This window comes from Equus caballus, chromosome 23 (assembly GCF_041296265.1).
Source record: "Equus caballus isolate H_3958 breed thoroughbred chromosome 23, TB-T2T, whole genome shotgun sequence".
In the NCBI taxonomy this organism is placed as follows: domain Eukaryota; kingdom Metazoa; phylum Chordata; class Mammalia; order Perissodactyla; family Equidae; genus Equus; species Equus caballus.
Window position 1 is genome coordinate 19,442,120 of NC_091706.1, and position 24,293 is coordinate 19,466,412.

At 42.8% G+C, this 24,293-nt stretch overlaps 1 protein-coding gene across 2 annotated transcripts in view; it reads right to left on the bottom strand.

The window, feature by feature from the left end:
* Positions 1-2,987: 2,987 nt before the first annotated feature.
* The window catches only part of LOC111772079 (solute carrier family 28 member 3-like), a 40,075-nt gene continuing 18,769 nt past the window's right edge, over positions 2,988-24,293 (bottom strand). The window contains exons 7-17 of one of the 2 annotated variants that reach the window (XM_023635016.2): positions 24,152-24,229; positions 21,997-22,077; positions 20,550-20,630; positions 18,494-18,619; positions 16,737-16,864; positions 13,864-14,032; positions 12,991-13,188; positions 7,941-8,022; positions 7,115-7,213; positions 6,767-6,887; positions 2,988-5,886 (exon numbers count right to left, since the gene is read on the bottom strand). In XM_023635016.2, the coding sequence (XP_023490784.2) occupies positions 5,760-5,886; positions 6,767-6,887; positions 7,115-7,213; positions 7,941-8,022; positions 12,991-13,188; positions 13,864-14,032; positions 16,737-16,864; positions 18,494-18,619; positions 20,550-20,630; positions 21,997-22,077; positions 24,152-24,229 (1,290 nt within the window). In that variant the 3' untranslated portion in view covers positions 2,988-5,759. The remainder of the gene's footprint in view (positions 5,887-6,766; positions 6,888-7,114; positions 7,214-7,940; positions 8,023-12,990; positions 13,189-13,863; positions 14,033-16,736; positions 16,865-18,493; positions 18,620-20,549; positions 20,631-21,996; positions 22,078-24,151; positions 24,230-24,293) is intronic. The other variant, XR_011431776.1, reaches the window with a different exon arrangement.

Here is a 24,293-nt window from a genome sequence, read left to right on the forward strand (position 1 = left end):
AGTAAGAATTAAGTGTTTACCAACCTGATCTGATGGAGAGCTGCCGATTTCTGATTGTTGCATGCCCATTCATCTCCTTGCTCAGGGCTTTGTAGTCCTTTTCCTATTTTCTTTTTTTTTTTTTTTTTTCTTTCAGGCATGAAAGCCTTCTTGAGGATTCCTTTTAGTGGAGGTCTTGTGGTGATGAACTCCCTTAGCTTTTGTTTATGTGGGAAAGTTTTTGTTTCTTCCTCATAACTGAAGGAGATTTTCACTGGATAGAGAATTCTTGGCCAGAAGTTTTTATCTTTCAGGATTTTGAATATATCATTCCACTCTCTCCTAGCCTGTAAGGTTTCTTCTGAGAAATTTGCTGAAAGCCTCATAGGAGCTCTGTTGTAAGTTATTTTCTTCTGCCTTGCTGCCCTTAATATTTTTTCTTTGTCATTCACTTTTGCCGGCTTTACTACTATATGCCTTGCAGTAGATCTTTTTACATTAACACAGTTCTGGGAGCTTCTTTTCCGTGGATTTCCATCTCCTTTCCCAAGTTTGGGAAATTCTCCACTATTATTTCTTTGAACAAGCTTTCTGCTCCATTCTCTTTTTCTTCCTCTTCTGAGTACCCATAATCATTAAGTTGCATTTCCTAATGGAGTCAGATATTTCTCTGAAAGCCTCTTCATTTCTTTAGTCTTAGTTCTCTCTTCTCCTCCCTCTGAATCATTTCTATAATATTGTCTTCTAAATTGATAATTCGGTCTTCCATATTGTCAGTTTTGCTGTTTAGGGAGTCCAGATTTTTTTAATGTCATCCATTGTGTTTTTCATCTCCAATGTTTCTGATTGGTTCTTCTTTAAAGGTTCAATCTCTTTTGTGAATAAGTTCCTGAACTTGTTAATTTGTCTTTCTGTGTTTTCTTGTAACTTGTTGAGTTTTTTTATGATAGCTATTTTGAATTCTTTGTCATTTAGGTTATGGATTTCTGTGTCTTTGGCATTGGCTTCTGGCTACTTGTCTTCTTCCTTCTGGGCTGGAGATTTAATGTAGTTTCTCACATTGATTAATAGTGTGGATTTTTGCCTCTGCAAGAATTTATTATCTGGTCACTGCTGCCACATACCTCCACTGGGTGAAGATCAGGTGCCATGTATTCTGGGTCCAGGATGATCTGGGGATCCCCAGCTCCAGCCACTGACTGCTATTCTCACTGTGCTATGCTCTAGCCTATGGCAGATCTGGAACACTGGGCAGGGGTGGGGTGCTCTCTTTCTCGTGTGCTTCCCTCAGCTTCTGCCTCTCTCTCCATGTGGAGCTCTGGGTAATAGCAGGACTGGAGTGCAAGGCAGGGTAAGGAGCACTTTCTTACACCTTCATGCCTCCCCAACCGATGCCTCTCTCTCTGCGTGGTACTCTGGGTGCTCAGGGGGCTCCACTTATCACTGCTTCTCTCTCTGTGCAGTGCTCCCTGCAATTGTGTGTCTGAAGAGCAAGGCTGGAGCACTGGGCAGGAAGAGAGCGATGCTCCCCAGCTGAACCATGTCTAACCAGCCCCTCTCTCACTGCGCCATGCCCCCAGTGAACATGGGCCTGGAGCACCAGTCAGGAACAAAGCACCTCTCCCCAACTGTGCCCTCCTCTACCTGTGGGTCTACTCTCTCCACAGAGCTCCTGCTAAGCAGTTTCACCTTCTTCCAGAGGATCCAGCCTCACCATCACCTTCAGGAGTATGGCTGAGTGGGTCTCCCAGATGTCTCCTGTGTTGTGTGTGTGACCTCTGTTGGTGTTTGAATGTCCCTCTAGTTGTATTTTAGAAGGGAGTGTCTGGGGGAAGAGATCACTCCACCATGATACTGACGTCACTCCTCTCCACAGGAAAACTTTTAAGTGTGTTTGGAACAATCAGGGTATTTAAATTTACTTTTTTTCTTGTTGTTTTTTAAAGATTGGCACCTGAGCTAACAACTGTTGCCAATCTTTGTTTTCTGCTTGTTCTCCTGAAATCCCCCAGTACATATCTGTATATTTTACTTGTGGGTCCTTCTAGCTGTGGCATATGAGACACTGCCTCAGTGTGGCCTTACAAACAGTGCCATTTCTGCACCCAGGATCTGAACCAGTGAAAGCCTGGGCCACCGAAGCAGAGCATGCAAACTTAACCACTTGCCCATGGGGCCCACCCCATAAATTTACTTTTCAACTCTAAGTTTTATGAAATCTAAATACAGATCAAGTATTGCCAATGAAAATTTAGTGTCTCAAGATAAACTCTAAGTAGGAAATATATGTTAGATTTTAAAGACTTAATTCAATAGACAGAATGTAAAATATCTCATTGAAATAATATATTGGATATATTGGGTTAAATATATTGTTAAAATTAACTCTACCAGTTTCTTTGTACTTTTTTATGTGGCTACTAGAAAATTTTAAATAACATGAGACTTGCACTATATTTTGATCAGATAGCACAGCTAAAGAAAATAAAAGCAGTAATATGTACAGAAAATGGAAAAACACTGTTCAAAGTAGCCAAAAAACAAAAAAAAAAACTGGAAACAAAGTGTATACTTATGCATAGAGGACTGGCTTATAAATATACATACACATCATGGGCTGTTATTAAGCATTTGAAAAGAAGAAAGTTTTGCCAGTGCACTGGACTATCCACAAAGTATTGTTATGGAAGAAAAGTAAACTGCATAGAAATGTGGGTAATCCAGTACAGATGGTCCCCAACTTAACCACGGTTCAACTTATGATTTTTTTTTTTACTTTATGATGGTGTGAAACTGATATGCATTCAGTAGAAACCGTACTTTGAATTTTAATCTTTTCCAGGGCTAGCGATACTCTATGTGGTACAACACTCTCTCATGATGCTGGGCAGTGGCAGCTCCCAGTCAGCCCCACGATCACAAGGGTAAACCACCGATACACTTACAACCATTCTGTACCCATAAACCACTCTGTTTCTCACTTTCAGTACAGTATTCAACAAATTACATGAGATATTCAACACTTTATTATAAAATAGGCTTTCTGTTAGGTGATTTTTCCTGACTTTAGGCTAATGTAAGTGTTCTGAGTATGTTTAAGGTAGGCTGGGCTGTGATAATGTTCAGTAGGTTAGGAGCATTAAATGCAATTTTGACATATTTTCAACTAACAATGGGTTTATCTGGACATAACTGCATTGTAAGTCAAGGAAGATGTGTATTGTGAAACAATCATCCCTATCCTCAATAGGTGGATATGTTTGTAAAATATTATCTAAACATGAAAAAAAGGGCAGGAAAAAGTACAGTGATGTTAAAAAAACATCAAGTTATTTAACCTGGGTTACCTGTGTGTGGTGGGCCAGGGCAGGAGAGAGGAGGAGGGAAGCAAGTGGAAAGAAAATTAAAGGTCTAACTCCCTCCCATCCCAAGCATGTACATTATCTGATTTATGTAGAATTATACACACACACTAGGGGAAAAGGAGGGATAGAGCTAGAACAATATATAATGACATGTAGGAATTTCCAAAGTGTATTGCCAAGTGTAAAGAAGTTGAAGGTGGTATGTTAAGCTCATTCTAGTTTTGTAGAAACAGCAACTTCCCCATTTTCTTATATAATTTTGGAGAAAGGTGCATATGCTAATTAACAATAATAATCTCAGGGGTGTGTGGTACTAGAAAGAGAGCTGGGGTGAACAGGGTAGGAAGAAGGATGTGTGTCTGTGTATAACATCATCACTTTTTATTAAGATTGGATACTTTTTGATGAAAAAGAAAATAGTAAAAAAAAAAAGGCACTGTGTTTTTCTTGGAAAAAAAGAAAAAAGGAGCGCAGAGAAGAGCTACAAATAGCCAAGAAACAGTAATGACAACAGACAGAATTTGAAAATTAGTTGGCCAGAAAGACACTCTAGAAAGAGCAAAGAGATTCTCTCAGAAAGAGATTCTTAGGAATAAAACAGAATAGAAAAATGCAAAGAGTTAAAAGGAGAAAAAAAAGAGTTAGAAAAATAATAGCGATAACATAAAAAGGAGATCCAACACGTGAATAACTGGCATCCCTGACACACTGTGCCACAGGCTTTTATGAAGGCTGACACCAGAGCACTGAGAATGGAGGGAAAGACAGGTAAGTATATGATGCTCAGTGAAGGTCTAAATACTGAAAGGACACATTGAGTTTCAAGAAAAATTTTTCCAAGAAAAATTCAAATGGTGAATAATTAGAAATATCCTAGCATACTGTACTTCAGAGATTAAGAGTCCTGTAGGCATTTAGCTCCCTCCTTCACCACCACCACCAACTACCATCACACACACAAAAAGCAACTATTCACACATGCAATTAAAAAAATTACTCTTATGCATGAACAAAAGGGAAAACATATAAATAACCTAAGGTATTCCAAAACATTTTTCACATGCTTTCTTTTGCATGAAACACCTTTTAATCCAGTCATTACTGTTTGCGTTTTCTCACAAAATGTGATCCTTATGCTTTTAAGGGCATTGATGATGAGCATTTCCTTAAAGAGCAGCCCACCATCATTTCTGAATTTTCTTCTGAGACACATTATGTCTCAGAACCCGTTAAGGTTCTTCTTTGATACCCATTAAACAAGTTTGATGCTGATGCTCTTCTGGAAGTATCAGTGAAAGGTTTTCTTCTTCAAATAGTCCTTATGTGGATTTTGACTAAAGAGTAGCACCATTTTCCAGTCTTGTCACCAGGAACATAATCAAATTCGCACATGAATAGGCTTACAGTTATGCCCTAGAACAGGTTGACTTCTCAAAGGTAGACATGGATATTATGTACCCATGTGGTACATCATATTATTTCTTCAAAATATTCGCTATAGCTCCCAATGACAGGATAAATCATCTATGGCCATTGACTCATGCTTGCCACATGACTAGCTTTGGATAATAGAATGTAGTGGAAGTGAAGGGTGTCACTTCCTAGCAGAAGTTTTAAGAGTCATCATGTGGTCCCCACCTTTATTTTCCCTCTCCCATAAGACGAACATGCCCCACATAGGGGCTGCTCCTTTAGCCTGGGTCCTGGAAATGAAGACAACATGGAATATAGCCAAAATTGGCCCCCATTAAACACATAATATGATTGAAAAATAAACGTGTAAGCCACCAAGGTTTTTGAAGTATTTGTTACTGCAGCATAGTTCAGCTTAAGCTGACTGGTATAACTCAAAGCACACGGCATTGAAAACCTAACTTTGGAATGGTCTAGGCGCTCTCCTGAAGGACTCCTGATTTCTGTGGGACTTCCTCAGGGCAGGTAATGAGTGGGTGATATGTGACTGGTCCTCTTCCATCTGAGATTCCCTGTTAGGCTATTTCAGCTCAGCCAGGATGAAAGCAGAGACCTCGCATGAGATGATTTTAAAGTGGGTCACTCTGGATTACTCAGAGACTCACACTAATGAGTATGGCCGAGTCACAGCCCAGTTGTTGTGTGCCATCATTTATACCTGCGTTCTGGTTAAATGTCCTAAAATTCTAAGATTGGAAGACATTTGGGGGACTGGAGACAACACCTCACTTTGGGACACTATAGTAGTTCTCAGTGGGGACAGGGCTGAGGAGGGGAGGGAGATGCTCTAGATCTGAAGGGTTCACTCCTGTGTTTCTTCTTTCCAGTTAAAGCTGACTCCATGATGGAAGTACAAATCTGTGGAGAATAGTGTTTTCTTTTCTCCCCGAAGTAGAAAGTTCAGTATCTCTACTTAGAGTTCTGTTGGAGAAGTAGCTGAGCTCAGAGTTGATCAGGGATCCAAGTGCAGTTCAGTGTTGATGGCTTCAACAATTCACAGCAGGTCTTCAAAGAAGACAGGCTGTGGTACCCTCCTGGGATGACCTCCCCGGGACCCACGGCAACAGTGCTGGTAGGAAGTAGAATGAAACAGTTAGCTGAGACTTAGAAGACAGAAAGTGTAGATGAGCAGAAGATGACACATTAAAAATAGCATAGGACAGCAAGCTGACTTCCCCCCCTCACATTCAGGTTAGGGTGGGTTAGGGACACAGGCCCCAGTGAAAGAGTTTTGACTCTCAAATCCTGTTTGGCTTCAGGACTCACCCTAGTTCCTCCAGAATAAACAAAGAAAGATAGAACTAATCCTTATAAAACCCTTGCATGTTAAGAAGGGCAGATGGGGTTGGGGTATTGATTTTGCAAATAGAAACTGTACAGGGAGGGGGTGGCCAGCATGGGGCACTGGCAGCGCCTCATGCACCATGGCCCATCACCATCACCATGTTGTCAGGACAGCTTGCGTTGCTTGACCCCCTTGAAAGGAAGGCAGCACCTAGTAACTAGTACTAGAGTACTACAGTACTAGTTAAGTGCATGGGCTCTGTGAGCAGAAAGACCTAGATTTTCTGGGGTCTTTCTATCTTGACTGTGCTTGCACTCATTTTGCTTGGGTCAGCGACATAGCCTCCCCATGCCCTGATTTTATATAATGCTTAAAAAAGCAACAGTGCCTAACTTACACTGTGTCTGCAAGATATGAGAGAGTTAATTCACACCAAGTGCCTAACACAGCAGGGGCGTGTGAAATGCTTGAGTGACACTAGATGGCTACGGGTCCTAGTCTTAGCCGAGAAACGTCAAAATGAAAGGCTGTTAGAATTGTCACAGAGGTTCTCATATTTAAATAAAGTAAGTTATGAAGTTATAAAGATAAGTGGAAGAGGTCTTTAGGTCTAATTTTTAAATTAATAATGGATATAAAGAGGTTATGATCCAGAATACAATACCTGCTCAGTAGGCTCTGGCAACAGGACACCACATCGGTTGTGTTTTGAGGTAAGCCAGAGGCAAAGGTGTTCTCGAAAATGTGATGGCAGTTGATGTCTACAGGAGTGCTGGAAAGGATGCCTAGAAGTGGAACAGAATGCCATGGATTTTATTAATTCACGAGGTCACTGAAGTCTCCTTCCATTCTTAGCTTCTCCACCACACTCCACACATTTCACTTCATGACATGCTTAACACAGCTCTGCCTCTGAGCTCTCTGCACAGCATATGCTGCACATAAGTTGCAAGAACCGCCCCCTGAGAGCTGTGGGCACAGCAGGACAGGACACAACAAATGGAAGCAGTACCTGCAATGCAGCCCATGATGAAGGAGGAGATGGTCCCTGCAATCAGAGCTCTCCCTGCCACTGCAGCGATGTCATCCCTTCTGAAATCTGCTATATTTGCTGGGAAACATGGAAGCAGATATGAGGTTAATGTTGAAGCTTATTGATTAGAATTCCAAATTCCCAACCTCTGAGAATTGTTCTGGGGCTGGAGTCTCAGATCAGCTGACTTTTCTTTTTTTAGCTTAGCTGGGAAATTCAAGATTCACGAACTTAGTGATGAGTTCCACGTCCAGAGAAGTCCTCTGATGTGGGAGGAAAAGAAGATTGTCCACACCGAAAGGCCCAGAGGCTTCCATTCTCTACAGAAGAAACAAGTCCTAATTTTCATCCAAAGGGCACACACAGCATGTTGAGGGCACAGCAAGGAAAACGCATCACAATGGAGGATCCCAAACATCTGCAACTCATCTGTCACCATCCTCGTCTGTGCCCATAGCAGACATCACTCACTAATCACAGCGTTTTTCCACTTGACTTCCATTGGACCTCGGAATCCTTCTCCAGGTGGCCATTATAAGTCTATTGGAATTGGCACGTGAATTGAAAGCCATGTGTCACCCCTGGCTGGAGAAGCACCTGTGCATTTGGGCAGACTCTTCCCGATGTTAGCTTGGGTCTACACAGGGAAACTACACTGCAGAGCAGGGATAACAAATAGACCCCTAATGATTCACTGCTCTTGTAGGGCCTTCTTTTCCTGACATGAATAATATTACAGAGCAATGTGGAGATCTAAAGCAGGTTCACATCACATCTGTTGTTGAAGAATATTCTTTTTACTTACTGAGAGTATTGATCGCTAATCCTAGGGAACTGATACTGCCAAAGCCGCAAAGAGCGTAAGTGGCAATTGTCTCAGAACGAATCTGTAAAGAAGCATAAAGACACAGATGCATACACGGTGTGACCAGCTTAGTAAATCTGACACCCTAACTGGGCTTCCTATTTTGACAACAGAATCAATACTGACAAATAAGTGCATGGTGTCAAACACCTGTTGGTTCCTAGACTCTTTCTTTCCATTTCCCCTTGAATTTGGATGGAGAGAATGGGGCTGTGTGGATTCAGAGACTCCACAAAGGGCTTGGAATGGGTGGTCTTGGCCTCTACAAATGCTACTTTCTGCTCAATGACAACTTTTAATATTCAGTGTGACCTGGCCACCTGCTACAATGTGCCAGGCACAGGACCAGCTGCTGAAGACACAAAATTGGTCCCAGAAAATATTCACATTTATTTGACAAATGTCTTATTCAGAATGTATAAAGAACTGTTGTAACTCAATAATAAGAAGACAAGCGTCTAATAAACGAATACAGAGTGTCGACGAAAATAATCCATAACCAATCTATAAATGAAAATTTGGGTGAGTTTATTCTGAGCTAAAATGTGAGGACCATGGCCCAGGGCCTTTCTTCCCAAAGGAAGAAAGAGCACCAAAGAAGTGGGGTCTACAGAGTGGTTATACACCCCCAAAGAGGATGTTTCCCATATGATTGAAATGTCCCTTTTACAATAGTTGTGAAACTGCTCTGTGGGCACAGCCATTGATGGACAAAGCAGGTAGGTCTGCTGTCTAGGTGGACACAGAAGGGTGGCAGGTCTGTTGTCTGGAGCTGGATGGTCACAGGTGAGCACAGCAGTCAGTTCCCAGCCTCCCGAAAGATGCTTATCCCTAAGGAAATGCAAATGTGGGGGGAAGTTGCACCTTTATCTTAAGGCCATTTGTTTTTGTCATAGGAAATGTTTAAAGCAGATATACAATGCGAGCTCAACCGCCGCAGTCAGACCCTTTTGGAAAAAACAAAGTCAGGCCGAATTAAGTTTACACCAAATGGCTTCCTCATATGCTCCAATATGTCCTATTGCTTGCCATTTCTATTTGTCAAGAGATTTCACAAAGGACATGCAAACGTCCACTAAGCATGTGAGAAGATGTTCAATAGTGTTTATCACCAGGGAAATGCAGGTTAAAACAATGAGATCCCACCACACATCCACTAAAGTGGCTGAAAACATGGACAATAGTAAGTGTTGGGGAGGATGTGGAGCATTTGGAACTCTTGTACATTGTTGGTGAGAATGTAAACTGTCCCAGCCTGTTTGTAAGATACAAACATACGGGGCTGGCCCGGTGGCGCAGTGCTTAAGTATACACGTTCTGCTTCGGCGGCCAGGGGTTCGCCGGTTCAGATCCCGGGTGAAGACAAAGTACCACTTGGCACACCGTGCTGTGGTAGGCGTCCTACATATAAAGTAGAGAAAGATGGGCACAAATGTGAGCCCAGGGCCAGTCTTCCTCAGCAAAAAGAGGAGGATTGGCAGCAGGTGTTAGCTCAGGGCTAATCTTCCTCAAAAAAAAGAAAAGATACAAACATACTTGACAGCTTCTTCTCAAGTTAACATCCACTGCCTGCACGACCCAGCAGTCCCTCTCCCAGGGATTTTCCCAGGAGAAATAAAGACCTACGCCCACAAAGGCTGTACATGAATATTTACAGCAGCTTTACTCCTAATAGTCCTACGTTAGAAACGACCCAAATGTTCTTCAACATGCAAATGGATAAAAAAATTGTGGATACCCATAAAGGAGAATACTACTCTGCAATAAAAAGGAAAAGAACTAATACATGCAACAACATGAACGCTAAGTGAGTCCACTCATGTGACATCCTAGAAGAAGCAAAAGTAATCTATTGTGAAAGAAAGATCAGTGGACACCCGGGACTGGGTGGGGGTCGGGGTGGGGGCTGTTGACGACATCCGGCCGTGAGGAAGATTTTCTAGGTGAGAAGGAAATGTTCTACATCTTGATTGTGGTTGTGGTTACACAGGTGACACATTTGTCAAAACTCACATGTCCACCAAAAATTGGGCTTTTTTCTATGTAAATTATACTTTAGTAAAAATGATATACTGTAAATGGAATGCTATTAGTAGAAAGGATTCTACAGATTTCACAGGAGTCCTTTCCATCTGGCCGTGGGGTGTGCTTGCCTTTCTTTGCTCCTCAGCTCTGACCAGCCCATAGGAACATGAGGTGCCCCTTGGAGGTGGGAGAATGGACTGTCCTCTCACAGGGCCGTGAGAGGATGGAAGGTGAATTCGTCCAAGTGTGAACACGGCCCTCCATCTCTATTCTGAAGGCAAGAGGTGCTGCTCAGGCCAGATGGTTCTTTCTCAGGGTGAGGGACTGACTGCAGAGGCTTGGAAGAGCCAGGGCACTTCACTGTTCACCGGAGGCACAGCCAATCTGGCAAAGGCACCCTCACAATTGAGGCAATAATTATTTCCCCCAAGTTCTGAAAAATCTATGATTTGGTTCAAAGAACAAACCAGGCCAATGCTTCATTCAAAATTGGTGGTGCCTTTTTTTTTTAATCTTTCAGTAACTGGATTTTTAAAAAGCCCACATTCAAGAGTCAAGTGGTCAAGGTAAGTTTTTGTTGATAAGGCCCTTCTTCTTTTCATGGTTTCTGAGAACTCCTTTGTTGATGTTTTCAATCAGTGTGCATATAGCAGGCAGGAAAATAAAATATATCAAGTATTTGAGCAGTCCACTGTTTCTGGAAAAGCTCGTCCTTGTCCCACTCTCTGTGTAGGGCTTTTTCTTCTATTGGCTTCAAAAAGAGGCCAGCTTATTAGGAGACCATGGGGAGGGAGAGGGCGTGAAGTGCTCGAGAGTCCTCTCTCTCCTTTCTGGGGATCTGCGGAGGGGGGCACACAGATGGGGCCACGTAGGGTTTTATAAGAAGAGGAAAAGCAGGCTGGGGTGATTCCACTTTGTCTCTGCCCATAAATGTGCAAGACTATGTGATGGAAAGAACTGCACTAGGAGATTAATAGTACATCCTACAGCTCTCCTTGCACATGAGCAAAGATGCCATATGTACAGGGACCGTCATTGTAGTACCACTTCAATAGAAAAAATTGATAAGAGTGATAAGAGTGTTGATCAGCAAGGGACCCGTTAAAAATAAATTATGGTGTGCTTGTACCTAGAATACTGTGTCACACGCATCGGTATAGAAAGGCATTTGAGATACATTATTAAGTGCAAGAAGCAAGGCTAAGGACAGTGAGCACAATATGGCACAGGGAGAGGAGCTAGTGCCAGAGAAATAGGGAGGATGACTCACTTTTCCCTTTACACCTTTTTGTACCTTTTGACTCCTGTGCCATGAAATGTGTTACGTGTTTTTGTTTACAAAATCAAACAAATTGCAAAACATGCAAAGTATTATCTTTAAGAAAGAGAAAATGGAGTAATAAAGTGCAACGTACACATTCTAACCTCTTACTTTAGATGGAGGTCAGCATTGGGCACAATTCAATGATAACATGGGATTTTTGTCTCATGGACCCAGATCTTACACTTCGGTCACATGGTGCCTTTTCCAGGAGACTAGGGGGACACCCCCACCAATTGTTGGCTGGTAAACACAAACTGCAGGGACTCATCCCCATTTTGTTGATCTTGCCCCTGGTCGGGCCCACCCCCAACCTGAATCAGCTCTACTGGCCTGTCTCTATTCTCCTACTAACCTGCTCACAAACCTGCTCAGCACTGCCAGGCCTGTGAGCTTGCTTTGCTCATTAACAAAACTACTTTCTCCTGGCAACTGGCAGTTGGGGACTGAAAAGCATTTCACTTAATTGAGCCTACTGTATACTTTTGGCAGGGAAGCAAGCTGCTTTGTGGTGGCATCCAGACAATAGGGACATTTAGCCAAGTGCCGAGGCGTGGTGAGCTGTAGAATGAACAATTGAGAAACAGGATACCTACAGAGCCACCGTGCACATCAGATGTGCGGGGCAAATGCCCTGATTAGAACACACAAGTCAACACTCTCCTGGGGTGTGCTGTTATTTAGTGTAACACATGGGAGTAAATGTGCATGTTTGGTCTTTGGGAGGCTGGAGAGTGGGGGCTGTTCAGAGGTGGGCCATCTCAGAAGCTTGGGCAGCATGCTTTCCCTCCCCTTTCCTTTTAAAGCCCAATATGTGCCTAGGACATTAAGTCCACATGGATTGTTTCCAGGAATAATGGTGGTGGTCAGAAACGTTCACCATTTCCCTGGGAGTTTCCATGTGTGACAATTCTGTTTGTTAGGAAAATAGAAGTTGGAGACTCAGCTGCAAATATGGCCCAAGAAAGAGCCTCGCCTGAGTTCCCTTATCCCATCCAAGGCCAAGGGGACATGGGCATCTCCTTGCAGGCTATTGACCTGAAGTCCTGACATAGTTTTAGGGTGCTTGTCTCAAAGTTTCAGACCAGAGACCCTGTGCTGCTTCTCTTCCCTTATCCACGTGGAGAGCAGCGATTGTGTCTCACGACTTCCTTAGGATGTCCAGGCTCTAGGTTCCATTTAGGCAGTTTCTCAGAGTCCATAGAATTCCTTAAGCTGAAAGGAAGAGAGCTTCCTGATCATTAGACTCTGAGCCCCACGAGGGCAGAGGCCTCATCACTTTCAACGCTGTGGCCTCAGTTCCTAGGTGCATTGCACACAGAAGGCATTCGATAATTGTTGATGGATTGATTCCAGTCTCAGCTCATATGACTCTGGGTTTGATCCATGGTGCTCAACAGTAAGTGATCTCAATGGTAGTGACTAGTTGTGTTTCTACACACACACAGACACACAATGATTAATTCAACATAACTGAAAATTATCAGCTGCCATTTTCATTATGAGCTCCATGTGCTCTGGAATTTGTTCTCTTTTTCAATATACCCCAGGTCCCTGGCCTGACACACAGAGGCACCAGTAACTATTTGTTGAGTGTATATATGTGATAAAGACGTGCACTGAAAAATGAAAATATTTACTCACTGACATATATTGCTGCACACCATCCACAAATTTGGGTCCAGCCTCTTTCCTTAAATCCACCAATTTTGAGAGGCGCTCATAGGCCACAAATTCAGTGAAGAATGTCTTATAACCTATGAGTTTGGCAACCATAAAGCTGTCTTGCCAGTCCACTCCCATCATGAAGGAAAACGGCATGAAGATGTAGGAGCATATTATCTACAAAAACAAAAAATAGATACTTTATTAGAGTTGTGATTTTCTCCCATTCTTCTGCCTCACCCTCGTGACGAGATTGTTCCCTCCTCGTCTGTGTGTCCTGCAGGCATAGAAATCCTTTCACATGCCCTAGTCCATCTTCGTCCAATAGGAGTCAAGGTTGGGATTCGTCACATGAAGTGACCTGGATCCTTGGGATGGAGAGAACGACTGTATGTTGGGGGAAGGAGTCTGACAGGAGTCAGAGAAGCAGTGGTGGGAAGATAGGGGATACATGAAAGGTTTGTGCTGGTATAAGAAAGAGTGCACTAGAGGCAGTTAGGGAAGGTGATTCACAAACCTATGTTATTTTATGTCTTTTTAAATTTATTTTTGGTGAGGAAGATTGGCCCTGAACTCACATCTGTTGCTAATCTTCCTTTCTTTGCTTGAGGAAGATTGTCACTGCACTAACATCTGTGTCAGTTGTCCTCTATTTTATATGTGGGATGCTGCCACAGAAAGGCCCCTTGAGCAGTGAGTAGTCCATGAGTGGGATCCAAACCACGAAACCCCGAGCCACAGAAGTGGATTGTGCAAACTTAACCACTAAGCCACTGGGCCCACCCCAACCTATTTTATTTTTAAACCAAGATAGGCAGAAACAAAATGGAGGAGAAACATGATAGAATATACCTCGAAACTCAGCTGTGGGTAGTCAAGCATGTTTCCAAACCAGGACAGGGCTGAGTTCACAAAAGACAACAGGGCCAGGAAGGCTATCAGATTCACAGCGATGTGTGCCACCAGGGAGATGGATGCAGATGCTCCCTGTGATATGGCTTCTAGGAGATTCCTCGAATCACTTTATCAAAAGATAGCAATGGCAGAATTACCAAGGAGTTGTCAGCAGATGGACATCACAGGTGTAGATACGGGGAAATCAGAGCTCATTCGGATGAAAAGACAAACTCTCAGGACCACGCCTTGGCCAAAATCCTCACCTGGATTCCATGAAATCATGAAATCATGACAGGATTTATAATTACTGAGTGTAGGTGATGGGCATATGGGTGTCTAACTGTTATACTACTCTTTTAATTTGGGGACATTTATAACTAAAAAGTTGGGAAAAGATAAAAGATTATAGGCTTTAAAAATTATATCTATTTAAAAGTAGCTACCAGAGAATATTTATAAAATATTCATGGAATAAGCACTAATAATTCAAGGAAGGTCTGAACATCCATCACCTAAGAAATGGAAGGTCACCCTCACCCTTGAGTCCCCTCCCCACCAGTTCCCTTCCTTAATCTCATCCTCTTCAATCTCATAGGTACCTGGCTCCCTAGAAGTTTCTTATCATTCCCTTTCTTGTCAATTTCCCTATATGTCTGCATCCCTAAATAATACATTGTGTAGGTTCACACATTTGCTAACTTTATAAGTGGAATCATACATATTCCATATATATATTCTTTGACAACTTGCTTTTTCATTCATGATTATGACTTTACCCACATACAAACAAGAGGTGAATCTCAGAAACATGTTGGTTGATGGCTTCTGTTATTAAGTGAAATGCTTTTGAACATCCTAAATCCCTTGTTTTTTCCACCCCTTTTTCTTTCTTTTGCACATGGCAAAAGAAAACGAACCAAAGAGGGGTTAAGGATACCTATATCACAGCTTCTTTCCCTATCATATAAGAAACTTCCTGAAATGGTCTCTCTGTGGCTTTGCAAGAGTCCTAAATCAAGTCTAAATGAACACTACATTATATTTAAAATAAAATATCTACACTGAAGTCAAGGAAATGCAATGACATTCAGTTACTTAGGTTTTCAGCCAAAGCAATCTTGAGAAAGAAGAAGAAAGCTGGAGGTATCACACTCCCTGATTTCAAACTATAATACAAATCTATAGTAATCAAAACAGTATGGTACTGGCACAAAAACAGACATAGAGAGCAATAGAATAGAAGAGAGAGCCCAGAAATGAACTCATGCTTACATGGTCAATTAATCTATGACAAAGGAGGCAAGAATATACGATGGGGAAAAGACAATCTCTTCAACAAACGGTGTTGAGAAAACTACATAGCTCCATGCAAAAGAGTGAAACGAGGCAACTTTCTTGCACCACATACAAAAGTAAATTCAAAATGGATTAAAGACTTCAATGTAACACCTGAAACTATAAAACTCCTCAAGTAAAACACAGTCAGTCAGCTCTTAAACATTGGTCTTGGCAATATTTTTATGGATCTGTCTCCTCAGGCAAAGGCAACAAAAACGAAAGTAAACAAATGGCCTTACAGCACACTAAAAAGCTTTCGCATAACCAAGGAAGCCATCAACAAAACCAAAAGGCAACCTACTGAATGGGAGAAGATATTTGCAAAGGACATATCTGATTTGGGATCAATCTCTGAAATATATAAAGAACTCATACAACTCAATAGGATACAAACAAAAAATCCAATTAAAAATTGGGCAGAGGACCTCAAGAGACATTTTTCCAAAGAAGACAGACAGATGGCCAACAGGCAGGTGAAAATACGCTCAATGTCAAAAATCAACAGGGAAATGCAAATCAAAACTACAATGAGTTATCACCTCACACCTGTCAGAATGGCGATTATCAAAAAGATAAGAAATAAGTGTAGGTGAAGATGAAACTCTCCTACACTGTTGTTAGAATGCAAATTGGCGCAGCCACTATGGAAAACAGTATGGAGATTTCTGAAAAAATTAAAAATAGAACTACCATACAATCTAGCAATTCTACTTCTGGGCATATATTTAAAGAAAATGAAAACACTAATTCAAAAGGGTATATGCACCCCAATGTTCACTGTAGAATCATTTACAATAGCCAAGATATGGAAGCAACCTAAGTGCCCATAGATAGATGAGTAGATAAAGATGTGGTATATAGACACAATAGAATATTATTCTGCTATAAAAAAATGAAATCTTGCCAATTGTGACAACATGGATGGACCTAGAGGGTATTATGATAAGTGAAATGAGTCAGACAGAGAAAGACAAACACTATATTTTCATTTATATGTGGAATCTAAAAAACAAATGAATAAACATAAAATTTGTGGAGAACAAAATGATATTCACCAGAAGGCAGAAGGGCTGAGTGAAACAGGTGAAGGGGATTAAGAGGTATAACCTTCTAATTATAAAATAAATAAGCCATGGGGATGTAATATACAGCATAAGGAATATAGTCAATAATACGGTCCTGACTTTGTATGGTGACAGATGGTTACCAGACTTGCCATGGTTATCATTTCTTTATATATATAAATATGGAATCACTATGTTGTACACCTGAAACTAATATTGTATACCAACTATACTTCAATGAACAAAAAAAGGGGTTCAAAGGTTGAACAAAATTCTTTGGAGTGAAGTCTAATAGTCACTGGGAAATTAAATTCACTTTAATAGCATAATTCAGTCTGCTCTGTCAATTTTTTGCTGTAATTTGAATTCAGACCCTCTCTCTGCCCCAGCTTGTATAGTCATTAACGAAGTGAAGGTGTCACTTACCCTATTTCCATTTTCATGGCATCCTTGACAGTTGTTTTAGGTGTTTCTGTCTCAGGCCAAAAGAGTTTAGCCACAGCCAATGACACGGGTGCTGACATAACTGAAGCAGTTAAGTGAGTGGGTGAAATCTGTGATTTTAGGAGAAAGAAGGCAGCTTAGGTTTAGCTTTTCTGTTGTGTTCAGGAAGAATGGCCCAAAAGCCTCACTAGGGAAGAGAAGGGCAGGAACTGCGTCTATGCCAGAAAACAGTGTTTCTTTGGAGGCTTGGAGGAGCTCAGGGAGCCAAGGTGGCATCACCGTGACAGTCAGAGGGAAGAATTTGTGTGAATTGACCACATCCTTGGGGAGAAGCACAAAACCAAAATCCAATCATTTCCGAAGAGAATTAGTCCCGTGCTATAGGAGCTTTCACAGATCCCTGCACCTCTGTTGTCCCTTGGAATGTTCAAACAGTCCCTAGAGCCCATATTTCATTACATCTCGATTTAGATGGGGATGTCTGGGGCTGGGAGCATGGATACAAACCTCTCTGTCTTCCTTGTGGTCTTCTGAAAGTTTGTGCCTTTACGTAACACTCATTTACGCAGAATTCCTGTGATCGGTAAGCCATCTCTGCTCTCCTCACTGCAGGTCTACTTAAACTCTTTCCCTTCCCCTCCTCACACCCTTCTTGTTCCTGGATTCTCTTCCCTATCTTTTCAGAATTCCAGAATCAGCACCCCCCCACCCCGACTCCCATTCCACCCAGCACATTTCTGCAGGCGGTGTTCCCACAGTGGTGGCAGAGTGGATCCTCCTGGCATCCAGTCACAGTGCTATTCCTAAGGTCTCCTTCATCCTTTTCCTTCTTCCCTCTTCCTGCTCATCAGCCTCGGAGGCCCAGATGAAGTCCTGGAGTGAAACTCGTGTATCTTGTAAGAATGCCCAGTCGCCTGGGTCACAGGGCTGCTGTTGATCCCATTTGTCTCACAGGGGTTGCATCTATGTGTGGCTTCTCGGCTCTGTGCTTGGGGCACATGCGCCAGTTATCATAAGGCTCTCCATCCCTATGCTATTGACCACCAGCTCTCAATGATCTGTACATTGGAATCTGAGGAGCTTTAAAAAAATATTGATTCCTGGGTCTCACCCCAAGAGATTCTGGTTTAATTACTCTGGGGGATGGGCCTGGGTATTCAGGCTTTTAAAGGCTCCCAGGTGATTCTAATGTGCAGTAAGGTTTGAGAACCACTGCTCTAGGTCAGGGTCAGAAAACTTTCTCTGTAAAGGGCCAGAGAGTAAATATTTTTGGCTTTTTGGGGCCACAACTTCTCAACTCTCTAGCATGAAAGCTGCCATAGAGAAACAAATAGGACTAGCTGGTTTTCAGTATAAATTCAGTTACAAGAGAAGAGGAGTGATCTAGAATTGGCCCATGGGTCATTCTTTGCTGACCTCTGGTTTAGATTGCCTTTACTAGTGTAATGGGGGTTTTTTTCTTTGCATATTTATATTTTCAGCCAAAGTAGCCTCATAATATGATGTATTCTGCTGTGGTTGGATAGGATTCACATTTAGGTGGCAGGGATATAAAAGTGAAGCACCAAAGCTCCTTTGGGGACTCCATTCAAATGCCAAAGGAACTGTGAGCAGCCATCCAGCAAAAACGACTGTCTTTTGGCCTCCTTATCCAGCAGCAATGGCAAAGAAAAAAAAATGACAATAGCAAAGAAAGAAGAGGTTGTATTTTCCATAAATTAATCCCCAAATATTCTTACCCCAAAAGAAATGTATGGGCCTAAGACATTCCCAGCGATGGTAGCAAACCCAGTGGTCATGATTGCATGGAGTTCAGACCTGGTGGCGTCTTTTATATACCCTTCGACCAGCAGTGGAGCCTCTGTCTGGAAACAAAGAGCGAGCAGATTAAGTGTTACCTTTTAAGTCTTAGGAGGGTATGCCAATCTACTCAAAATTCCATCCTATAAAACAGTATTTCTAAGAGAAGACCTCAGACCAGCTCCATCAGCATTACCTGGGAACTCCTTAGACATGCAAATTCTCAGACTTATTGGATCAGAAACTCTGGGAGTGGGGCCAGCAATCCTGTTTTAACAGCCTTGCAGGTGGTTCTGATGCATGCTGGAATTTGAAAGCCTAAACCCTAGCTGTCTGTGTCATTTGAACTCTAGGTGAGTGTGCATACTGAATGGTTCGTAAAGTTTGCAGAGTGTGCAAGGCCCATTCACACAATGCCCCCACTTAGCCTGGGACTGGACTCTGCTGGCTGGGGACACTTTTCTAAGGTTGGAACACCATTGGTCAAGTAACTCTGCCCAGTGGCCTGGCCTTGAGAACTGGCGATTCTGAAGCCTCTGTGACTTCCCATCTTCCAGCTTCATCTCAACAGACCTTAAACCTCTTTGTTGGCATCACAGGGAAATAGAGACACAAGCAGAAAAAACAAACAAGGACAGGTGCCCAGAGGCTTTTCCCTAATTGAGAATCAGAGACCCCCTTCTTGCCCTTGGCTGGAAAGGAATCAGGTAGCGTGTAGTTGTAAAGGCTTGAGTCCCCTCAAGGAGGGCAGGCGGCCTGCAGCCTGGGGCTCTTCATAAATAATAGCTGAACTTTAGCATATTAGGTATCAAATTGAGCATGTGTGCAATTTTACAATTTTCCCCTATTATTTCTAATTGTTCTACAAGAGTGAATGTGTTGAGCGTCTATTTATGGACTGAATAGAAATTCAGTACTTGAGCCCTCTTACTCCACAGGTAGGAGGAATCAACTCAAGATGGTGCCCTAATTAGTCCAGAGAGATCTTATGACTGTAATTATAATAATTTGAACACCTAGGGAAGGAAGCATGGGCCCTGCTATGAAGCCCTTGCTCCAGGTTAGCAAGCTGGGCTGGCCAAGAAGAAGTCTCAGCTGCCTGGAGCAGTCGTAGGCCTGGGATCCAGGGCCATGTGTTTTTCTGGGGGACTATTTTTGCTTCAAATCCGACTTGGGCAGGCATGCTTGCGACCACTCACACTTGGTTTCCTTGGTATGTGACTAGATTCTGCCTGAAGCTCCAAGTGCAGAGTGATGAGGCTGATTATTACTATTTCTCACTCATCCACCCCTTAGGAATGCCACTGTTTTGAGAGACATCCCTTTTGCATCATATTTCTTTGCTTAAATGGACTTCAGGCAAAAGAGCATTTAACCATGGGATGGATCAGGGAGTGAAATGCTTTTGCTAGTCAGCATTGTTCCGCAGGCTCAGCAAAGACAGACTGTTGGCCAGTTCAGACAAGTTGAGAATGAACTGAGATATCTATACAGCTGCACGGTTGTAGGTGGGAGCCTTTCCTGGTCTCTTTCATTGCCCCAGCCTTACACTACAGCATGTGAGGCTGCCTGCTATGGGTTTGCAGGCTCAAGATAGTGGTGAGCTCCATGTGAGTGAATGAGCTGCTCACCTCTGAAGGGTGGGCCAGAGGCCTCAACAATTCTATAAACTCAGAAAAGATTGGTTGAGAATCTATGCATGAGAAGTCCGATGCTTTCACAAAATGCCTCAATCTTTTGTCCCCTCCATCAAATTTCCAGAAACCCAATGCTGTGTTCATGCACTGAGAACTTTGGAAGGGATCTCTTTCTCTTCCTCTTTTTCTCTCTCTCTGGAATCTGGCCTTTCTCAATACTTAGAGGTCCTTATTTTCAGACTCTTCCCTCTACACTAAAGGAAATAAAACCATCATATTTTTTTATTCCAGTTTCTGGAAAGAATGTCCATTTCAGCAAGTGTTTTGTGTTTTTTTGTTTTTTAATATTACAACTTACATATCCGATGAATATATTGCCAGCAGCAACTACAGATTCAATAGGAGATGATCCCACAGTAACCAGCATGAGCCATCCAATCTAAAAGGGGACAAGGGACAAAGTTAGTGAAGAGCTATTTATATACACAAAACTTCAGAGTAGGGATAAAATCTTTGGAGGAAAATGCTGAGGCCTTCAACAACTATGGGCAGGCCAGCAATGTGCTAACTGTGAGGACATCTTACCTAGTCCTTAGAGCAGGCCAATCACACCCTCCTATTGGAGGGGTAAGTCTGAGTCATTGCACATACTTTCAACATTATATGAATGAATTTCTCCTGAAACGTTGTGAACTAGTTGTAAGTTATAATAATTGCTGACATTAACGGCAGGTTTACTGCATTCCAGGCAGTTTTGAGCCCTTGATCTGAGCAATGCTTTAATCCACACAATAACCCATTGAGGAAGGTCCTATAATTATGCCCATTTGATAGAAGTGGAAACTGAGGCACAGAACAGTTTAGCTTTTTTGTCCAAAACCACCCAGCTAATAAGTAGTGGGGTGTAGTTGACATTTGGTTTTTTTCTACTTAACGCTCAATCGAATGTGGTTTATGATCCCACTTTCGCAGTGGCCCTTCCAACCAGAGACTGTCGTGCGCACACCTCAGGATGGGGACTTCCTGTGGCATTCCTTCTCCGTAGACATGAGCACCGTAGTTCTGAATGTTTAAATAGACAATTGGAAAATTGCGGACCCTGGTGCTCTTGCTATAATTCTGAATTCTGCTGGTATTCTGGTTCTCTCTCTCTCTCCATTTTATTCATTGACAGGGATCAAAGGAGGGCTGGGCTGTGCCCAAACCCTGTGTGCATGGCCTTGCTCTCGTGTGTGTTCAAACTAGCTTACACGTTTAATAGATTTCTGGTCTAACGTGTGACTGTAGGACTGACAGTTATTGGGCCAGCAGGAAGGAGATTAACTTTTTAGACTTTAAAAAAAAAATTGTGTGCCTCTAAAACTCCCTGAGGAGCAAAAAGCAACTTCCCCTTCCTGCTCTGATTCCCAGCAGCTTGCAGACCAGAGTGCCCCCTTTAGGAACCTCCTGCGGACAAGCAGTGACTCTGCATAAGGCACAGGGTGGTCCCAAGATGGAGGACAGTGCTGTTTTCCCCAGCAGGTGTGGGACTTGTGGGAGTCAATTCTGTGGCTAAAGAAGTAATTGCTAAGGTGTCATGAAGATACCAGTGGGTTGCAAGTCAGCCCAGTCAGAAGTCCCTGAGATAGACTTCCCTCTAGGGACACATCTAGGATGTTTGGGTTTGAATCCAATAACTTGGGGGAGCAGGGTGAGTCTTGGTATTAAGATAAGACACTTTGGAAAACCCTGAACAAAATGTATTTAGGACTTTGTCCCTGAAATAATCGGCTCTACATCTATCACCCATCCCTCTGGTCCCGTACCTTTCTAATGATCCACTGCATCAGTCCTAGGTAGTAGAGCATGTACATGACGGCCGTGAAGAAAACCAGCATTGGCAGGTACTGGAGGGGGAGATGGAAGCAATCATGGGCTAACGTTGGCCTCAGGAGAATTAGTAGGTTTCAGATCAGTCTCCTTTTTTCTACCTCCTTTTTCCTCTCTGAAACATCATAAAAATACTGGAAACACCTCTCGAACTAAACAACACTTTTATCAGGCAGCTGCCCCACCTACAGTCTCTTATTCTAACTTGCTTGGATAAGCTCGAGTATATTTAATCGGAAACTTCACATTATTTTTCCCCTCTGCTATAATGATCTTTTATTCCTTTAGTGTCTCAGAGAAGGAATGAAGGTTTGGGAGAATTTGTAATAATTAGGTTCAACACACTGAAGGCCACTGGCAGATGTTCTTGTTCTGATATTAAACAGTCATGAGCTTCGCCACTTATTAGCAGAGTAACCTGGGTCAAGATTAAGTGTGAGCAACCTCAGATCCTTATTCAAAGTGGCTGCACAGATCAGACAGAGCATAGTAGGTCCTCACACACAGTGCCTCCTATAGAGGAAGCATCCACTCTTTGAGCTTTTAGAATCACAATTATTTTACTTATAAACATTTGATCACTAAGAAACGGTTAAACTTTGGAAACCAGCTTACTTCTGTGTTCACAAAGGTTGTCCTTTCCTAGATCCTATTTTCCTGATGCTCTTTGGGTGCCTTCAGTACAGCCTGTGTGTCTACAGGGAGCCGTGTCTCCCCTGCAGACACCACACAGAGCTGCAGTCTCAGTCCCTCCCCACCCCTACCCCTCCACACCCCTTCCCCTCTGCTCCCCAGCTAAATGGCCAGGGACAAGATGCCACCAGAGGCTCGGAATGACTGAGGATGATTTGTACAGGATCCAATTTAGGAAACTCTATTAATACTATATGTTAAAAGACACTCTGCGCCGTCATTCAGAGCTCACGCACTTATGTGCTTTTGTTGGCTTTAATGGGTGGGCAGAGCCTTGCTGAAAGCATCAGGGAATCGAAAGGGCTCATCTCTCAAATGTGCTCACAGGGATTCTGTGCTGGTAGAGAGGATGGAGGCTACAGCCCTGCGGGGAGTGGGCGGAAGTCTGAGACACTGGAGCAGTCTGGGCAGCAAGTCACACCTTCTTTGTGACTTTAGTTTTTCCAATTCTGGATTCAGATCATGATATCAGCATATTTCCATCTCAATTTGTAAACACTTGACCTTTCAGAGATGGCTTAGTTATCTCAGCACCAAGGCATCAAATCAGCAGTTTAAGAAAATATCCAGTCTAACAGTTGGCCTAACTGAAACTGGGGTAATTTCGAGGTAAATTTGGAGTCTCTAAGTGAGGAAACAGTTTAGAAGTGTAGGAACAATCATATATCACAAAAAGGAAAGCTGAAGAAAAAGCCAAAGTCATCTTTCTGACTCACGGACAGGCATTTGTAGGGACTTCCCAGAGGACAGTGACTTCCCGGGGCTTGTGGGAGCCCCAGGGGAGAATTGATGAGGCCCAGGCATGGGGCCAGCTTGCCTTTCCCCTGTAAAACAACACCCTTCTTTGGCTGGGAGAAGGCCCAGCCCCCAGGCCTCCCTAGGCAAAGGCTGTGCTGAAGGAAAATGGGAACCGTTTAGCACGAGGATGGCTCTGGAAGGACAGAGGCTGATGTGGGTGACCGGTTGTCCTGATTGGCCTGGGACTGAAGGTTTCCTGAGCACAGATCTGTCACTGATCCTGGACCTAGAAAACATTAGTGGCCATATGCCTGTTCATGGCCAGGTATCTCATGATATTTTCCCTGAAATCTCAGATACTGTTGCCCCACATGGTTTTTCATAAGTATCTCACGCCATGCTACAAGCCCTCCAAAAGTATTCCAATATTTCTGACTCCTCTAGATGTTTGCCTTAATGCTATGGTGACAAAGTAAACATTTATATACCACTGACTTCAGATAAAATTGTCATGAGAAAGGACAGTGGTGTGCTGTGCACGTATGACGTGCCCAGCAGCTATACTCCTGGTTTCTGGTAGTTGGGTCCTATCTGAATATCTACAAATACTGAGAAGTTACTGAAAAGGAAGCGACTCCATAGAAAAGGATTTGGCTTTACCTTAAATGCCAAGTAGTGGTCTGTGTAGTTCTCACCAAAGACAAAGGAAGCACCAGCGTCAGTGTGCTCCAAGAAGGTCTGAGATAAAGAAAGGGCAAGAGGAGACCATTACAACCCCTGAAGTGGTGGTTACAGTTCCCAG